The sequence below is a fragment of the Protopterus annectens genome, chromosome 6.part0 (genome assembly GCF_019279795.1).
Source record: "Protopterus annectens isolate FY-2018-M chromosome 6.part0, PAN1.0, whole genome shotgun sequence".
Lineage (NCBI taxonomy): Eukaryota > Metazoa > Chordata > Ceratodontiformes > Protopteridae > Protopterus > Protopterus annectens.
In genome coordinates, this window is record NC_056737.1 from 600,104,973 (window position 1) to 600,125,367 (window position 20,395).

Sequence of the window (20,395 nt, forward strand, 5' to 3'; positions counted from 1 at the left end):
TTTCAATGACTACTTCATGCACAATCAGTGCAATGTCACAGAACAGAATTGAAAAGTGCATTTTATTGCTGCGCCCTCTTAGAAATGCTAACTTGATTTCTTTTGTGAAGTCTGAATTCTAGTTCTTCATGGTATCTCTCCTCCCCTTCACACTTTCCTTCCCTAGTTGTTAAAGTGCTAAGGGTAATTTCTGCGTGATTGACAGCGCACAGCAGGTGACTTGACTAATGTACTGTTTTGTCGCAGCTTTTCCTTCCTTACAGTGGGGCACTTTTTTTGTTGCATTCCTCCTGCTATCAAATTTAGATCTGAGCTCCATAGCACTGGGAGAAATCACAGCTTTACAAATCAAACTCCCAGTTTCTTTCCTTCCAGTTTGTTTAAATAGCTAAATGATAGACTACAAACATGATATATTTCACGTACTTGCAGTACAATAGCAAGCCGCATGTTTTTTTAAGTGATAATTTAAGATCAAGATATCACACACTTCATGTAATCTTATGTAGTGTTGTCCATTAATTGTGACAGACATCTGCTTCTTAGGTAAAAAGATGGAATTAATGTGTACGCACAGTCATTGCAAATTTATACTCTGTTCATGTAGCTGTTACTGTACTGTTGCCTGTACTTCCTCACTGTACATTGTCACATAGGTAATGCACCTGCTAGCCTTGAAGACTTCTTATCCAGGTGTTCTTCCACATACTCACAAGAAACCCTTAATATTGGGGGATTTCAACCGAGATTGGTTCTCCTGTATATCAAAGCCACCAAGTAATCTAATAAATCTCCATGGCTACCAGCAGCTAGTCCAAATTCCAACTAGATGTGATAAAAAATCTAAAAGGGAATCCATCCTTGACTGGGTCCAAACAACCCCACATTGTACCCCCACAAAGGCAGTCTCCCAGATACCTTAAGTGACCACAACATAATATACCTTATACATAGTAGAAAAAGCCTATGCAAACTAACAAGCCCACATTGTACCTCCACACAGGCAGTCTCCCAGATAACTTAAGGCACCGCAACATAACATAACTTATACATAGTAGAACAAGCCTGCGCAAAACCACTAACTATAAATCCACTAGAAACACAACTTTCTCTCCTGAGGTCCTCAGTACTCTACTCTATAACTGTGACTGGACAAAACCCTCCCACTTGACCAGGCTGTAGCATAGTTCAACAAAACATTTCTACAGCCCCTAGAGACTGTCGCTCCACTGCACAAAATCAAGGTTAGAACCTCTACAAACCCCTGGCTCAGTAAAGAAACCAAACAAATCCTCAAAAGTCCACAGATGCTGTCTGGCTTTACTGTCAAAAAAACAAACAAACAAAGCCCAACTAGGCAACAAGAACTGCGCAACTATGCAAAAAAATGCATTAGACTGGACAAAAAAATCCTACTACACGACATTACCAACAACACCAACACAACCCCCCAAATTTTAGAAAAATGCAAACCAGCTACTAAAACCCACCCAAAAGGCTACCCCCAAACCAACCACCCCTGACACTAAAGTTCCCATCAAAATACAATTCAACTCCCACTTTGCAAACTCAATTCTTTCCTTAGTATCACAGGACAGTTCCAACCTCACTACCCCCCCCCACAACACAAATAATAGTAATACAAGCTTTAACCTCAAAACAGTTTCCACCACTTCAATCAAAAGCATGCTCTCCAAACTAAAAACCTCAACAGCAGCCAACCTATTCCCCAGCTATTTCTTGAAACTCACAGCAAATGCTATTGCTATCCCAATCTCCACTCTCATAAACAGATCAATTGTTGAAAACTATGTATTCATACTCTGGAAAATATCCCATGTTACACCCATACATAAAGGTGGGACCTCCACTGAACTTAACTACAGACCCATTGCTATTACTCTTACCCCTGGCTAAAATCCTAGAAAAATTCATCCATACCCAGGTGCTAAAATATCTCCTTGACAACATTCTGTCACCTACTCATTATGGTTTCAGGCCTGCCCATAGTACCACTAAAGCCCTCCTCTGCTTCACAGACACAATAAACCATCTCAAAAATGAAGGTCCGCAGGTGTCAACTCTTTTTTTGGATATGTCCAAAGCATTTGACACAGTCTCGCACCAAATCCTGCTAAACAAACTCAACCAATATCACCTATCAAATTCCACTCTTACCTGGTTCCAAAGCTATTTAACTGACAGGTACCAGGCCGTGAAATGGGAAAATTTTCTCTCTCCTCAGCTGCCCATAGCTATAGGAGTCCCACAGGGTTCTATCTTAGGAACACTACTGTTCACAATCTTCACAAATGACCTCAATACCTCCACACAGCATGTATCTATCGTTCAGTACGCAGACGATACTACCTTAATCTGTGCTGCACAAAATATTCCCACCCTTCTGGAAACAACTCAACTAGCATTCTCTGACATTGAAAACTACCTTACCAAAGCAATACTTATCCTTAATCCAAAGATAACTCGGTTTATGATTACAACCAGTTCTAACAAAAACACTGGTAACAGTCAATTCACTATCTACTCCACAAATGCTACTCCAATCGCTCCAGTGGCACAGGCTAAGCTACTGGGAATAACCACAGACTCCCACCTAAAATTTGATAGTCATCTCAACTTAACTATTAAAAATGTACATGCCAAACTGGGATCACTCTACTGTATCAAACGGTTTCTTACCAACAACACAAGATCAGCCATTGCTCGCTCCCAGCTACTATCCACCCTACTCTATGCATCTCCCATTCTGACACTATTACCTCCCCAATAAGTGTCCTGCTCTCAAAAACCTAGTACATCACTCAGGAGTTTTTTGGTAGCTATCTTACATTTTGATATAATTTTTCAGAGTCATACTATTAAAAACATCCCCAAAAGGCCTCCTAGATCACCAAGCAAAAGCATAAAGTTATAAAAACAAAAAAAAGTCCTTGTTATAATTGTAATGTATGTAGATTTTTTCAGTGGGGTAGACCGGGGCCCTTGCTAGCCATTATTTGATCAAACTTTTTTTCAGAGTATATTGATTGTAACACTTAACACCAGTGGGGTAATGACTTTTGGAGTTTGTAATACTACATATTACATTGGAATGACGACCAGGTCTTTAAAACTAACAAACATTTGACATTTTTTATACAGCATTAGAGTACAAAGAGACACCAATGCTTTATTTACATTCATTAGTTTTTGTTTAATTTTATTAATTTTTATTATTTTGTTCTCGAAGTGCCATTCAGGATCTGAGGGGAGACTTTAGATTTTTGTTGAACAGAGAGAGAGAGTGTGGCAGAGGCAAGTCGCTTAAAAGTAAAAAAGTCTCTGTTGAAATTTGTATTTGAATGTATTTAATGTATAAAAAAAAATTAAAATTAGATATCAAAAAAAAAAAAATGCTTTGTTGTTTTGTTTGAATAAGTTAAAAAGTGGTTTTAGGTTGAGTTTTAATAGTAATGATTGATTGATTTGATTGATTATTTAAAAAGCTTGTTTTTTTGTGTTTTGATTATTCTGAAAAAAGTCTCTCGCAGCGGTAATAATAAATTACTTCTACGCTATTTTGTGAATTTGTGGATTTTGTGGATCATTTCTGTCTGCTGTTTCCTGGCCTCCATTCCTTTGTACTACTAGAAGTCACCAACAGCTATAATAGCTTTGGAGATGCACTATATAGTAGTTCAGTGGCTAAAAAATGGAACTCTCTCTCTCCACTAACATACAAAACACATCGTCCATAGCCTCCTTTAAAAACCTCATGAGGCAACATCTCAAGCAAAGCTGGCAGTGCAATGACTGCTCCCCAGGCTAGTGACAGAGGATAAGGTACACATACTAAGTCTAGAGTACTTGATAATACATTTCACTCTTACTCACAAACACTGGCTAATGCACAATGTATGTACCGTACCTATGTACTATGTATGTATTCTACCTATGTTCCAAATTTCAGCTGTACACCACAAATTTATTAATTACCTTTATTTTTAAATTAACGTTTTCTTGTTTCTTCTCTCCACTGTAACTGCTGATGTGCTGCATACCACTGTAAAAACATGTCTACTGTAATGTGTGTGTATACTGATCATGTCTAAAAATCTAAATGTATCTAATTATTTTTCTGTGTGGAGCTTTTCTCCCCGGGTCTCTGCTGAAAAAGGGCCTTTTCGGCTCAGACACCCCTGGTTAACAAATGTAAAGTAAAATAAAATAAAAATAAATAATTATCAACAGGGCTGTTCAGATAATTGAGATTATAGTTGGTCACTTGGATTAGAATAGAGTGGGCTGGGCAAGGCAGCTATGTGGGAGGTTCACTGCTTCTACAGAGCATGCAAATAAGGCAGTGGTTACATCATTTTGTGGGAGGAAATGTCCTGGTAACTACAGAAAGAGGTCTGGCAGACATGATATCAGCAATTAAGAGCCAGCTAGAGGTTTTTCAACTGGGTTTTCAAACGGAAACTAAAACAGTACAGAAAGGTAGGAAGCCTACGAGGTAAAACAGTAGGGTGGATTACTTTTTAAAGCTGTGGTGATTATTTTTTGAACCAGGATCAAATAACAGGGACTAAAACAGACAGCAAATTGAGCAATCTGCTTTAATATCCCATTGTTCTCCTATAACAGAAAAATGACAGTGATGATCAAAACCAAGCAGCATTTTTGTGACAAAACAGAAAATGCAGTGTCAAAAAAGTGTCAACCACTTTTTTTAAAGTCATCTTTTTAAATACAATTGGTTTGCTTTCTTTTCTGTGTTCGTGTTCAGTTGTACAGTGAAATTCTTTACGAGTTACAGCAGACAACTAGAGTGACCTCACGGACAGTCACTGCTATCAGGAGATATTTTACAAGGCAAAGGGGGAAATGGAAGTAGGTTGCCAGGTCTTTCTTCTACACCACGTACACACATTCTCACTGATATTTTAGACTCTCAATCTACCTACTGCATATCTTTGGAATGTGGGAGGAAACCAAAGCACTTGGAGAAAACCCATGCAAACACAATGATACTCCCTACCAAATCATGACATCTGCATTTTAATCACATTTTGTGCAATATACACGGTGGTCAAGTCAGATGTAAGTCAGTGTGTATTCTCTAATTATCAGGTGTCATATTCAGGATTAGCTTTTCAGCTTTCTTCCAACCAAGTGCAGGGGTAGGTGCCAGCTCCCCCTCAAACCAGAACTGGGTAAAGCAGGTATAAGAAAATAAATGAATTAAAAGCAACTAGAAAAAAAATGAAAATTTCATAAGCATACACAAACATTCAGAAGGCATCAACATTTTTTTCTCTCATTTCTAAGGCAATACAATGTCTCCAAATTAACTTTGTTCACTGAATGCTCACCTTGAGGTATGCATAAGTGTAAAATGTTTAAAAAAACATATCTCGGGCCTAAGCATAACTTTTTAAAAGTGTAAAATGTAGACTTCATTTTCAATAACTGAAATGTACATCTTGATATCTAAAACTAAAGAAATCAATGCAAACCAAAGATCGCAAAGAACTTACCCCTTCTTCAAATCGCCACCGTTTGCTAACTTCATGTTCATTGTGATTAAATATCTCCTGATGAATCTCAATGATTCTATGACGCATATTTTCGATTTCAGTTACAAGCTAAGGGAAAAGAACATTGCATTAACAAACTGAAGTAGATGCATTCACTTTCTAGCAAACAGCATTCAGACCAGTGGAAAACCTGCAGAGAGTCTGATGCCAACATGAACACATTTTACATGAAATCTCTGCAAGCATGTGCATTACTTGTACACATACATTTTGTTATACAAACGGACATAATGGACAAAACAGTCAATTGCTTAATAATTTACCACAACCAGATTTCTATCACTTCTAGTATCCTCAAATGGTGATGTCAAAAAATGATACTACACAGATGACTTCCAAGATGGACGCACACTGATCAACAGCTTTAACTGCAGCTCTCCCAGTGTGAAACTTGAGAGAGAGAGAGAGATAAAGACCAACAATTCTAATAGATTTAATAAAATTCAGCTACTGACTAGTAAGTACACTACCCGAATTCCAGCAAAGAAGAAAAACAGATAACCTGAAAGAAAATCAGCTAGAAAAGGTGAACAGAAAACATTGACTGGGAGGAATCCTGCAGCTGATCAGGAAAATTAGTTCAACCTCCAGCTTTGGTACAAAAGCTAGCTTCTAGTGATTTGAAGGAAAAAAATGAATCAAATGTGTGTTCGGATCGATTAAACTTAAACAATGAATGAGTATGCCAATTCAAATAACAATGGCTGGGGGAAAAAAAAAAAAAAAATCAAAAAAAATCGAAGAACCTTTAAACTGCTATTCAGATGAAACGATAAAACTGCAAAAATAAGAGGTCGAAAAGAAAAGGCTGGCTGAGTATCAGACTGCTCAAGAAGAGCTGTTTCAAAAAAATGGTAGCATTTGAGGACAGCATGCAGAGAAATCAAAAAGTTATGTACTCACAATAATGTTCAATGTATGTAGTCCATCTCGCCTCACATTCTTACCCGTGGGTTCGGAGCCGAATGTCGGCTCCGACTCGGCCATACTTTAGCTCGAAGTCTTTCTATTGGCTGGGCTAAGATGGTATCCCATGCTGCACTGCTCTCTATCCCCAAGATCTAGTTTGCTGCGAGCACCAGCACTCACTCTCCATGCATAACACCACATAAGGAAGGAAGAGCAAACCAAGAATGAAGAGAACTCTGAAACCAGGCCTAACCTCCAGATCCTCCAGGATAGGGGAAGGTGTGTGTGTGTGGGGGGGCGGGGGTAAGTAAGAATGTGAGGCGAGATGGACTACATACATCGAACGTTATGGTGAGCACATAACTTCTTGAGGTTATGTAGTCCAATCTCGCCTACATTCTTACCCGTGGGACAGCGTCCCCAGCACCTAAATCCTGGGAGGCTCAGTGGAAAATACTCCTGAGCACTGTGGAACCAAAGGAAGACCTGCCTCTAGATACCACATCTAACTTGTAATGAGTAACAAAGGTGTGAGGAGATGCCAAAGTAGCCGCAGCACAAATATCATCCATAGACAATCCGGCCTGAAAGGCTGTAGATGTAGATACAGACTGGTTAGAGTGAGCCTTCACTCGTAACGGCAAATCTCTTCCCCCTGAAGTATAAATGAAAGAAATACAACTGCAAATCCACCTGGACAACGTGACTTTGGAAACAGGAGACCCAATTCTGTTTTCCGAAAATGAAACAAACAACTGATCAGATTTTCTGAGGTCCTTCGTTCTGTGCAAATAAAATCTTAATTGTCTGTGCACATCCAACTGATGAAATTTGAATTCTGCCTTGTTCGAGAACTGAGCAAAAAACACTGGTAATTCAATGGATTGGTTAAGGTTACTAACTGACGCTACTTTGGGAAGAAAGGAAGGATTCGGTCTGAGAGAAACCCTGTCCTTATGAAAAATCAAATAAGGTGGTTTGATTGATAAAGCTTGAAGCTCCGAAACACGTCTGGCTGACATGATGGCTACCAAAATGACAGTCTTCCAAGTTAAGAATTTTAAATCACAAGTGGCTGGAGGCTCAAAGGGGGGTGAAGTAAGACCCTGTAGAACAAAGTTTAAGTCCCAAGGCATAACAGGTTCAGAGACAGAAGGACGAAGCAACAAAGTGCCCTTCAAGAAAGCCTTACACAGTCTATGTGCCATCAGATTAGGTTCATCTGCAACATGAAATGTAGAAATCGCCGCCAACTGGACTTTAATGGTTGCGGCAGCTGCTCCCTGGTCGAAAAGCATAGACAGGAACTCCAATACTGACGAGATTGGAGCTGTGCAAGGGTCAATCTTTTTGGCATGTGCCCAGATGGAAAATCTCTTCCATTTGCTGTAATAAATCTTCCTGGTGGAAGGCTTATGAGGAGAAGACAGAATATGAACCACCTCCGGTGAAAAATGGTGAAGCCTAACTAATGACGGAAGTGGAGTAGCCAAGCTGTCAACTGGAGAGTCTGAAGAGAGGGAATGGAGCTGCCTTGACATGTGAGTCAGTAAGTCTGGTTGTGGGTCCAGAATCCAAGGAGCGTACATGAGATAGGGATGGAGAAAGGTGAACCAAATTTGACGAGGCCAGTGTGGAGCAATCAGAATCATTTTGCTTCCCAAGGACTGCACTTTCTGAATAACCTTTGACAGCAAAGGAACCGGAGGGAAGGCATATAGCAGACCGGAGGGCCAATCGTGGACTAGAGTGTCCCTGGGTGACTCCCCCTGAGGGGGGATAAGGGTGAAGTAGCTGCTGCATTTGGCATAAGGGGGCTGGCAAAAAGGTCGCAGCAAGGCTGACCCCACCTGCGGAAAATCTGCTCCGCAACTTGACAGTTCAGGGGCCACTCGTGAGGCATCAGAATAGCTCTGCTTAGCCTGTCTGCGATCACAGTGGACTTCCCTGGAATGTGCGTTGCTACCAGAAAACGTTGGGAAGACACTGCCCACTGCCACACTCACATGGCATCTCTGCAAAGGGGGGACGACTTGGTTCCTCCCTGTTTGTTCAGATACCATACACCACCGACATACTGTCTGAGTAGATTGCAATAGTCCCGAGAGGAAGAAAGCTCTGAAGTGCTTGCAACGCTAGTAGCACTGCTCTCGTCTCCAGGACACTGATATGCAGATGCATTTTGTGCTCTTGCCACGTGCCTTGGACTGTCCTGCCTAGATAATGCCCCCCCCCCCCAATCTGGGAGGCATCCGTGGTCACTGTGGCAACCGGAGGCGAAGGAATGAAGGGCTTTCCCGCATTGAAGTTGTCGGTGTGAAGCCACCAACTGAGATCCTGCTTGCACCTGTCTGAGTAGAATAGGGTGAGAAAGTAGAAGACGTTGGAGACCACTGGGCGAAGAGTAGCCACTGAAGAAGCCTTATATGTAACCTTGCCAGGGGGACTAACAATCATAGCAGCCATCGTCCCCAACAGTTGGTGGACCAATCTTGCCTTCACTCTTCTCAGAGGGAGCAAGGCGTAAACCTGTTGTTGCAGGACTCTGATTCTTTCCAGTGGTAGAAACGCCCACATGATGACGGTGTCTAATTTGGCGCCTATAAATGTGACATGCTGCGTGGGCAACAAGGCAGATTTATCCCAGTTCAAGGTGATGCCCAACTGCTGACATAGGTTGATAGTAGCATCTCTGGTCTGAAGTAGCAGATGCCTGGTGGTGGCAGTGAGAAGCCAGTCATCCAGGTATGGAAACACTTGGAATCCCTGACATCTCAAGTGAGCAGTCACCACTGCCATGCATTTGGTAAACACCCTGGGGGCTGTGGAGAGACCAAAGGGCAGGGCTCGAAAGTGACTGGCTCCCAGCCGGAAGCGTAGGTGACTTCTGGATGCCCTGTCCATCTTTATGTGGTAGTAAGCATCCTTGAGGTCAATGGAGCACATCCACACCTTTTCCCAACAATGGGAGAATAGATTGCAACGTGACCATTCGGAACTTAGACTTTTGCACATGGGTGTTCAACCGGCTGAGATCCAAAATAGGTCTCAGGTCCCCTGTCCTTTTTGGCACCAAAAAAGGATCTGGAACAAGTCCCTAATCCGATCTGGTCTGAGGGGACATGTTGGATGGCTCCTTTTTCTAGCAGCTTTGAAACTTCTGAAGCTGCGGAATCCCTTTGACTGGGTAGAACATCCCGGATTTTCTTGATTGGAAGGGGGGCTGACGAGAAGGGAATGACATATCCTCCAGAAATTATTCGTAGAACCCATTGGTCCTGGCAGATATCTTGCCAGGCCTCTGGGTATAGTGAGATTCGACCCCCGACTGGCTCCGGAAACGCACAGTCGGGCCTCTCATCAGGAGCGGCGGTAGGGAGAACCACGAAAGGAATCATGGCCTCCCGAGTTGCAAGGGCCTCCTCTGCCCCTAGGGCGGCATCTACTTGAATAACCACCCCCTTCCCTGCCTCTGGAGGGGGGCTCACCTTGTGCATCGGGGAAAAAAACTCTGATTTCTTGAACCACATCTTTCAAGCCCTCTGGACCTTGGGATAAGGCCTAGATGGAAGGGAAAAATGGACTCCTACGGTAGACAGAGTTTTTCCCTCTTGCTCGCACCTAGTGAGAGTGTCTTTCACCTTGGTTCCGAACAAAGAAGAACTATAAAACGGGACGTCGGTAAATGTAGACTTGAAGGCCTCCGCGAAATAACAAAGGCGCATCCAGGCATGTCTCCTAAGAGCGATTCCTGAACTTGCTTCCCTACTCGCTCCCTCGGCTGCGTGAGAAATCAGCCTCATGGAAGAGTTTGCAATAGAACTGAGGGTAGACATCTGAGCGTTGACCTTCTGAGCCACCGCCTCAGAAACGTTACCCGTTAGAGTATCTCCAAGCTCCTTTAGGAGATCTCTCTGGAGCTGTGTAAAGTGTGATAAGTAATTCAGTGACCGCAAAGTAAAGGCCGCTGAAGAAAATGTACGCTTCCCATAGACCTAGACTCTTTGTTAGGGGGATGGACGGTGGAAGACGTCTCAGCTAATTTCTTCTTGGTGGCCGCTGCCACCACCATGGCATCCACAGAGACTCCCTTGGATAGAAATTCCTTATCAGGAGGGTCAGACAAAAATGTATTGGGTCTCCTGGGGACTGGTTCCACAGAGTCAGGGATTTCCCACACCCTTCGACAAACCAGATCCAGAAGCTCGAAGGGTGGAGACAAGCAGGAGGCAGAGGGCTGAGCACCAAAGGCCTTCAGGAACACAGACTCCTCTTCGGAGGGGGCTCTGGATGGCCAGTCACCTCTTTGCTTCAAAATCTCTAGAATGTCAGAGAAAGAAACATCCTCAGAGGATGACATAGGGGACCCCTCTGATTCCTCGAGGTCAGTGTCTGACATGAAAGACTCATCTTGGGAATCTATGTGCTTCCTCTTGCACATTCTCTTTCTGGGTGGCTCCTCAGGCAAAAACTCTGAGGGGCCCTCAGAAATATGGGGACCACTCATGGGGGTACCCTGAAGCCTTGGGGCTCCGCTGTCAAGAGATAGAGGGCGACCAGAGACCTGCACCGGTACTGTAGGGGACAGAGTGACCGAACCGTATGCCGCTGCCGACCTGGCCAGCGCGCTCCGCATGGCCTCTAAAGCTGGTCCTCCCAGGTCCAAAGATTAACCAGCCTCCGAAGCAGAGACAGGAGTCAGGCTTCCCCGCACCGAAGCGCCGAGAGGGAGACTAGGAGCCGAGAGATGTCCCAACACCTCTCCCTCGGGTCCGACCGAGGAATCCTAAGTCCTGAACCCCGTGAACGGCGCTGACGGGGTTGGAGCTGACATCGGAACCGAAAAGCCAGGGGGGCTGTCGGAACTGACCTAGGGACATCACACGGAGCCGAGCACTCTAGCTTGAAAAGCTGAGATGCGCTTGGAGGAAGAATCGATGTAGGTAGAGGGACTGGCACTGGAGCCGACTGGGTCAGAGCAGAAAACAATTTTGCCAGTACCGGTGACTGAAGAAGTTGCTGCACCACTATCGATGTCCACATCCAATAAGGTCCTGGAGGGTTTGGAGGATAGGGAAGGAGATAGAGACCTCCTCTGTGAAGGAGACCTGCGAGGAGGAGATACTGGCCTAATGCTAGGCGACCGGCTCCGAACACGCACCAAGAAAATTGGAGCCGAAGCAGGTTCCGTAACCACTGACACTTCCTGCAGCCCAGAGGACAATGGAGCAGAGGATGTTGTTGACGATTTTGCTGTCTTCTCTAGCAGCTCCGATGATACCAATGGAGCCGGGGATCGCTTTTTAGCCTTGGAAGATTTAGCTTTTGATGGAGAAGACTTAAAGCTGGAAGCACTCTCCAAACCCTCCTCAAAGGAAGGTTTCAGAAGCCCCTTCAAAATCAATTTGTTCTTCCTTTCCTGAAGAATACGCGGGCTAAAAGCATGACAAAAACTACACGATTCCTGGAGGTGAATCACTCCCAGACAGTACACACAAACAGTGTGTCCATCAGTGATGGACATCTTGTAACTACACTTGGTGCACTTCTTAAAGCCCGAGGGCTTATGCTCCTTATTATCTTTAGACATAGTTACCACAAACACCGAGTAACTCAAAACCTAGACCAACGGTCAAACAGCCACAAGCGTGGGAACAGGACAAACAGTACACCACAAAGACCTCGAACTAAAATGGTCCTAGACACAAGTACAAGGGGGAGGACTAATTCCTCTAATTTAAGCGGCTTTAGCCCAAGGAAAAAAGTTAGCACACAAGGAAAGCAAGGGGACAGACTAGGTCCTCTAACTGAAACGGGCCTAGCCCATTGGAAACAGCTAGTGGGATATCACAAGAACACGCTACAAGAAAAAACAACTTTTTCACAACACAGCTCAAGAAACACACACAAATAGCTATGAAAATAGCTATTTTTTTTTTTTTGCAAAAAACTTCTCTGCTATAAAGAAGAAAAGGTACTTAACCACAGCCAAGAGCGAGACCACGTCCGAGCGGCAAACGAGATATGGGGACAGAGAGCAGTGCAGCATGGGATACTATCTTAGCCCAGCCAATAGAGAGACTTTGAGCTAAAGTATGGCCGAGTCCGAGCCAACATTCGGCTCCGAACCCACAGGTAAGAATGTAGGCGAGATTGGACTACATAACATCCCAAGATTCTCTGCTGTACTACAGGAACTGCAATGAACAGACTGTATTAATTTTATGAAAGCACAAACAAGTTAACTAGACTGGTACTCCACAGCATAATTTAACTGAAAGGGCACAATGTACATGCTCCAAACCTGGCCATGACAAAGCAGAGCAGCCAAGACCTTCATTAGCAAAGATGCAGTCATACCAGCAGAAAAGAGTTGATCCTGACAAAACTGTGGCTGGAAGGCAAAGTACTGCCTCCAGTTTTTAATAGCGTGTCTGTGGAAAATGAATACACCACACAGAAGAGAATCAAATTTATTCCAGCAATCAGGTAATGTAGAGAGGCAGGCGTAAGATTCAAGCTTCTGTATCCAGATGTCAAACTTTTTTTTCTGCAGGACTGCAGCATTTTTTATGCTGACCAGATGGAGGAGGAATTACAAAAGTTTATCCAATAAAAAGTGAGCCATCAAGCAGAAGGGGACTCTGCTTCTCATTTTCCTGATAATAAAGCCCATGCAGAGTTTTTGCCAGTACAACCTCTTCCAATGGATAATGCAGGAGAAAGCATGGAGTTAACTAGAAGAATCAGGAGTACCTTAGTCTTGAACTGGAGTATGGGGTTGGGAGATGGAGATGAATAGTAGCAACATTGAAATTAGTGAATAATTGTGAGATTATAAAGCAATTACATTTCTGAAATGTGGCTTTACATGAAAAAGTGGATGAGAAAGACTGGACTTATGTTGACTTTGTTACACTTGTGGTTGAATGAAAGGGAAAAAAAGTAACCAAGTGAATGTCATGACTAATGCCCTTGGCTTAATCAAACTACTTTCCATATGTGCTATAAAAAATAAGAGAACACTGGGAATCTAAGGAAAACTTTTCTTTTTAAGGAATAAACCAGAACTGTGTGTGGATATCTCAGGATTTACCCACAGTTGTTGTGGTTTGATCACGAGGAAGACGCTCAAGTGATTAAACAAAGTCAGCCATGGGCAAATCTTGAAATATCCACATGCAGTCAGGGATTATTGCTATTATACAATGACATTATTAAACAAAGAAATTGCTTACTTTTTTACAATGTTTTTGTATAACACTGCTGTAGTGCTCCTCTGCATTCTTCCTTGTTTACTGATGTACTGTGCATACGTATGGAACTTCCGTTTCCACTCTTACAAAGTACATCAGTACTTGCACAGTATATCAGTACAGTGCAGAAGAAACAATGGAGAAGACAGAATCTCAGCTGCTGTTTATTTTTTTTTTCTGTCGAGATTTTGCGAGGGACAGCACAGAAATACAAGGAAAATCGAGTATGTTTCTGATTCTCAAGTTCTGCAGAACGTATCTGGTCTTTCTTATATTTTGCTTCTTCCGTCAACATATACCAATAGAAAGTCTGGCTGTTCAATGGTATTCCAGTGGCTTGACTTTTTTTCTATTGACATATGCTCGATTTACAACAGGCTCCCTGGTTGGGCTGTCCAATCAGCATGCTTGTTTTTGAATAGTAATAAGCAGTCATTGTACAAGAGAAAATAAATGTTCAGTGTGAGATGAAAAGTCTGCAGCTAGGGGCAGCTGTACATTCGGTTCTTATGCTTCCATGGAGACAAGCTAACTATAGCTCCAGGCAAGACATCTTGGAAGCTCTGGACAATGCATGCTGACAGAAACACAAAATTAGAGAGAGACAAGGTCAAATAGCTTAGTAAAAATAAAGTTTAAAATTACCTGAATTGAGTAAGAGAACATTTTTACTGGTACTTAAATATTCCTAATGCATTTACTGTAACATTAATGTATGACTTAGTTTCTTTTACAGACAGCCAGAGCGCTTTTTCTTAAGGCTAAAAGTTAATGCCTTCTGAAAATATACAAGCTGTTTTTCATATCTGGGAGGGAAATAAAGATAAGACGAGAACATAAAGTAATTAGTGAGGAGCACTAATTTTAGGTTTGGTAATGTCTGAGAGAGCAGCTGTCGATTTGAGACAACTGTTCCTGTCAGAAATTTTAAACTTCATTATTTGAAGATGTACAAAGTTTTGTGTGTTAAAATTAATAGGTTTATAGGGATGTCCTGTGTGTTTAGCTTTTTTTTTTTTGTTTCAGGGTATTCATTAAAACAAAAAGTCTTGTTAAAATGTGGCACAGGTTCAAATGGAGACAAGAAAACTGTATAAAGAATCAAACTGCCAAACATTAACGGATGCATGTAACAAATAAACTGGAAACAGGAATTTAAAAAAGCTGACATAATAGGTGGGTATAATAATTTCTTATCAGAGCCGCTACATTATCCATATTATTTTGGAATGGCCTCACAAGTATATACAAAAAGGCAAGAGTATTGAATTATATTAAGAAATGTTACAGGAGACATTTGGAAGGAAGAATGAATGAATCTGATAAAGAAGAAAGGATTTCAGGATGGACATTCAGCAGAATAACAGGGACAAAGGAAAAGTGGAGAACTTATACTAATTGTCAGAGGAGTTCCAGTAGTGGCAGAAGAGGATAAACAAGATAATAATGGTAGATTTGCAGTATTAAGGGGCTAAACACAAGGTTGAGTGATTACATTGGCATGTATTAATATTCCACCTAAAGCTGCTATTATGGAGTTTAAGAAAATTTAGGGAGAAATAATCAGCTTTCTGCAGGAAATATTACTTATAGGTGGGGACTGGAATTTGAATTGCAATGGTGAGGATGTACTGTGGGACGTAGAAGAGAAAATATAAGAGGGTAAACTTCTGAAAAAAATTATGAAAATATTTGGTATGATACGCATGAATTCAGTACTATTAACTCAGAGAATTTACAGTTATTCCCCAAGATATAGTAACTGGGCTAAGACCAGAAAGACAGTACAGTTGTGTAAGTTGAACTAACAGCAACATCAGGTATTCGAATGATTACTGCTGCATTAGTTGTCCGCAAACAACTCAGGCACTATCTTGACAGAACTAAATATTTCAGATCAGATCAATTGTTAATTACTTGTGAAGGTAAGAAGGGACAACAGGTGTCAAAACAGACTATTTCCAAATGGCTGTCTAACGCCATTACCTTTTGTTATAATCGCATTAGCAAATCTATCCCAGCCAGGGTCAAGGCCCATTCTACAAGAAATTCTATGGCTTTTTGTAAAGAGTTGGATTCTAGAAGTATTATAAAAGCTGCTACTTGGTCCTCTGTACATACTTTTACAAAGCACTATAAGCCGGATTCCTTCTCTAGGGCCAGAGCATGCTTTGCTAGGAAAGTTCTCCAGGGGCTCCTGGACACTTCTCCCACCTCCCAAATATAGTTAGCTAGGTAATCTACCCATACAGCTAAGGCTACTGCAGCAGCAATCAATATGAAGAACATAGTACAAATGTGCAAGTTGAACTTATGATGTTCACATTATCACCGCAGTAGGTGCTCCCTCCCCTCCCTCCACCACCCTTGTTTTTTGGCATGCTTTTTATGTCAGGGTGTGGACATTTATTATTTTGTTACTCCTAGGCATGTCCTTTCAGGCCTCAGCCTCTCTCTCTCTGCTGGCAAGAAAGCTCTGAAGGGGTTCATGCCCAAACTTCATTCAGCTCAGCTACAGCAGCTCGAAAGTTTGGGCAAATGGAAAGAGCCCTAAGGCTTGCTGGCTGTTAGATCCTTGGCAGGACAAAACCCATATAGCTAAGGCTACTGCAGCAGTGATCAATATGAACATATACTTCACACACAAGTGCATTTAACTGAAAGCTTCAACACATATCCAATAAATATTTGAGATCATGCTCCAATAACAATGAAGATAATGCAGGGTAAAGAAGCAAAAATAACAATGGTGCTTCCTGAATTATTAAAAAGTGAGGAATTTAAGGAATAGGTAGTGAAAATTATTTGTGAGTTATTAGGGAATACAGAAATTTCTTCAGAAGTCATAGCTAGTGAGTGGGATAAAACAAAAGTACAGTTTAAAAGTACTGTAGAAATAAAAGACCGATGTGGTTAAGTAATAAGAGTTGTACACAGGGGGGGGGGGGGGACCAAGCTTCAAGTACTGCAGAATAAGATGAATTTCAAAGAACAAGAAAGTACAGTTTTGTACCTACCATAAATGTAGATGTTCAAAGATCCACATTGCTGCAGTCCTTACACTTGGGTAGTCCGCTGTCCTCGGTCGGCCCGAATATCAAAGTATAAGGCTGACGTCGGTCAAGGCGCATTAGACTGACATCAGGACGTCAGGGTACAAATGCGCATGACCGACGTCATATCCTCAGTCTTTTCTTGCCCCAGATGTCAGAAGACCCCAAAAAGAAAGGTCAAAACCAAAAGACAGCAAACAACCAACCAACCACCCTTGCACTAATAATATGTACAATATATACAATATACACAATATTTACAACCCAACCCACACAACCGCCTCTAACTACAGAGGGGAAGGAGGGAGGGTAAATTGGACTGCAGCAATGTGGATCTTCGAACATCTACATTTATGGCAGGTACAAAACTGTACTATGTTCTTCATCTCACATTGCTGCAGTCCTTACACTTGGGTAGAATCCCAAAGCAGAGGTAAGGGAGGATGGCAAAACTATAAAGAAGCTGGAGCTGCCAAAATGCCCTGTAAAATAGCAGTGGCAAAACCAGCCCTAGATTTAGAGTAAAGTGGAAGGTGATAATGCTTAGAGAAAGTATGCACTGAACTCCAAGTAGCTGCCTCCAAAATATCTTTAGTTGCCACCCCCCTAAAAAAGGCTGTCGAAGTGGCAGTAGCCCTAGTGGAATGAGGCCTAATCCCAGCTGGAATCTCCTTGCCATGATGGGAATAACAGAAAGCAATGCAAAACCCAATCCACTTAGAAATAGTTTGTTTTGACACAGGCTTGCCCTGAGAACTCAAAGCAAAAGAAACAAACAACTGCTGAGACTGCCTGAACCCTTTAGTTCTGCTCAAATAATATTGCAACTGCCTGTGTACATCTAAAGTGTGCAAAATCTTTTCCCCTTTATTTTGGGGATTTGCACACTAGAAACCACTTTAGGCATAAAGGAAGGATTAGTACGCAAAGATACCCTATCCTTATGGAAAATTAAGAAAGGCTCAACCGCCATAAGGGCCTGCAACTCAGAAACCCTTCTTGCAGAGGTAATGGCCAACAAAAAAGCAGTCTTCCATGATAAATATTTCAACTCAGTAGTAGCTGCAGGCTCAAAAGGTTGTAGAGTGAGTTTCTCCAACACAAAATTGAGATCCCAAGCAGGAGAAGGAGCTCTACGTGGGGGTCTTGTATTCTTTGCCCCTCTAAGAAATTGCTTGAACAAAGGATGAGAAAACAATGGTGGGTCACAGTCATAGTGAGCCGAAATTGCTGCAGCATGAACCTTAATAGAAGAGAAGGACAAACCTTTGTCCAGTAACTCAGTAAGATATTGAAGAGCCACACTTAAATTAGGTCTCAGAAACATCAAAATCCTTTGCTGCACTCCAAAATAAAAATCTCTTCCATTTATCTGCGTACACTTTCCTTGTACTAGGCCTTCTAGCTTCCAAAATAACATTCAAAACTTGCTGTGGAAGTTGAGACCCTCTATGGTTCAAAACAGAATATGCCAGGCTGTTAGGTGAAGAGAGTGAAGCTTGACATTGAGTAAATGACTGTCCTCCTGAGACAACAGGTGTGGAATCGAAGGCAAAGGCCATGGAGGCTCCCGTACCAGACTCCTCAGTAATGGGTACCAGTGCTGTTGAGGCCAATCTGGAGCTATTAAAATCATCCTTGGCTTGTCCTGTCTGACCTTTAGAAGTACCTTTGGGAGGAGAGGCAGAGGTGGAAAGGCATACACATGATGATTGCTCCAATTGAAAGAAAGAGCATCCACTTTCCAAGCTGTGGGATGAAACCTTTTCGTGCAAAACTTTGGCAGCTGGTGGTTTAGTGGAGAAGCGAACAGATCTATGTCTGGAGTTCCCCATGACACTGTCAATTTCTGAAATACATGAGGATCCAATTTCCACTCGTGGGGATCCATAATTGTCTGCTCAACACATCTGCTAAGGAGTTCTGTGCTCCGGCAGAAACCTTGCCTGAAGATTTAGCTGTAAACTGAGAGCAGTCTCCCACAAAATCATTGCTTGCCTGCATAGAGGATAAGAATGTGTTCCCCCTTGCTTGTTGATGTACCACATGACAGTTGTGTTGTCTGTTAGAATCAACACCTGCCCTGGAAGAAGTAAATCCTTGAAAGCTATTAATGCAAACTGGACTGCTAACATCTCCTTCAAGTTGATATGTAGATGTTGTAGTCTGGCAGGCCACTTGTCTTGTATCCACTTTCCATTTAGATGAGCTCCCCAAGCTTTGTCTGAGGCATCTGTCGTTAGAATCTGACTCGCCTCTGGCCGGGTCACAGAGTCCCTTGTTTAGGTGACATTCCTGAGCCCACCACAAAAATTCCTTTTGAATGCAAGGTATTATTTGAATGACAGTGTCCAGATCCTGGCAGTGCTGTGTCCATACATTTTTGAGATACCATTGTAGCTTCCTCATATGCAGTTTGGCATTGGGAAGCACCAGAATACAAGATGCCATGAACCCCAAGGCTTGAAGGACTGTCCTTGCAGTCAGCCTGGACTGATGAGACAATTGATGAAAGTAAAGGAAAAGATTCTTTTGTTTGTCCGGGGTCAAAAAGGCCATCTGGGATGCTGTATTCAGTCTTACACCCAGAAAGCACATGTCCTGAGAGGGTACTAGATTGGACTTTATTTCGTTCACAGAATACCCCAGGCATCTTAGCACTGCTATCACATATTCCAAATGATGAAGAAGCTCGTCCCTTCCTTGAGCCAGAATCAGGCAATCGTCCAAATAAGGATAGATCTGTATTCCTTTTAGCCTGAAGAAAGCTATCACTGGAGCCAGAACTTTCGTGAACACTCTGGGCGCAGTAGATAAGCCAAAGGGCAATGCAGAGAACTGATAATGAGAAGTCCCAGCCCGATAACGCAGATACTTCCTGCAACTCAGTCTGATAGGAACATGAAGGTAAGCCTCCTTGAGATCCAAAGTTACCATCCAATGATCTTTGCCCAGCAGAGGTAAAAGCTGTTGTAACGTCAACATTTTGAACTTGGGAATGTCCAGATAAGTGTTGAGGATAGATAAATCCAAAATTGGTCTCCACGTGTTCCCCTTCTTTGGTACTAGGAACAGGCGAGAATAAAATCCTAGGCCCACTTCTGGCATAGGGACTGGCTGTAGGGCCCCTATTTGAAGTAACAGAGAAATTTGTTTGTGAGCCTCTATTCTTTGCTGAGGAGGAACGTCTGGCATGCCTTTGAAAGGAGGCAAGGTATGGAAATAAAACCTGTAACCTTGGTGTATGATATCCAATACCCATCTGTCTTGGGTAATTAAACTCCAATTTTCCTTGAAAAGTGCCAACCTTCCTCCCAAAGGTGCTGCCAGACGAGAAGGCTCTGGCAGCTGAAAAGGTAGGTCATTGGGTCTGTTTACGAAAGGACTGACCCCTGCCCTCACCCAAAGACTGTGCAGGTGAACTCCCTGTTCTAGGCCTGAAAGAGCCCTGAGCTCTGCCCCTACCACGTCTAGATCTACCCCTAGACTGGGAATCATAAGAAGGATACGTCCACCCCTTGGTAGGCCAATTTCTACTAAACTTGGAGGCTGAACCTGCAAAAAATCTTTAACAGTC

General features: G+C 42.5%; 1 protein-coding gene across 2 annotated transcripts in view; it reads right to left on the reverse strand.

The window, feature by feature from the left end:
• PRPF39 (pre-mRNA processing factor 39) overlaps window positions 1–20,395 on the reverse strand; it is a 1,439,843-nt gene that overhangs the window by 728,260 nt on the left and 691,188 nt on the right. For both annotated transcript variants that reach the window (XM_044074271.1, XM_044074272.1), the window contains exon 6: window positions 5,541–5,648. In XM_044074271.1, coding sequence (XP_043930206.1) covers window positions 5,541–5,648 — 108 coding nt within the window. The remainder of the gene's footprint in view (window positions 1–5,540; window positions 5,649–20,395) is intronic.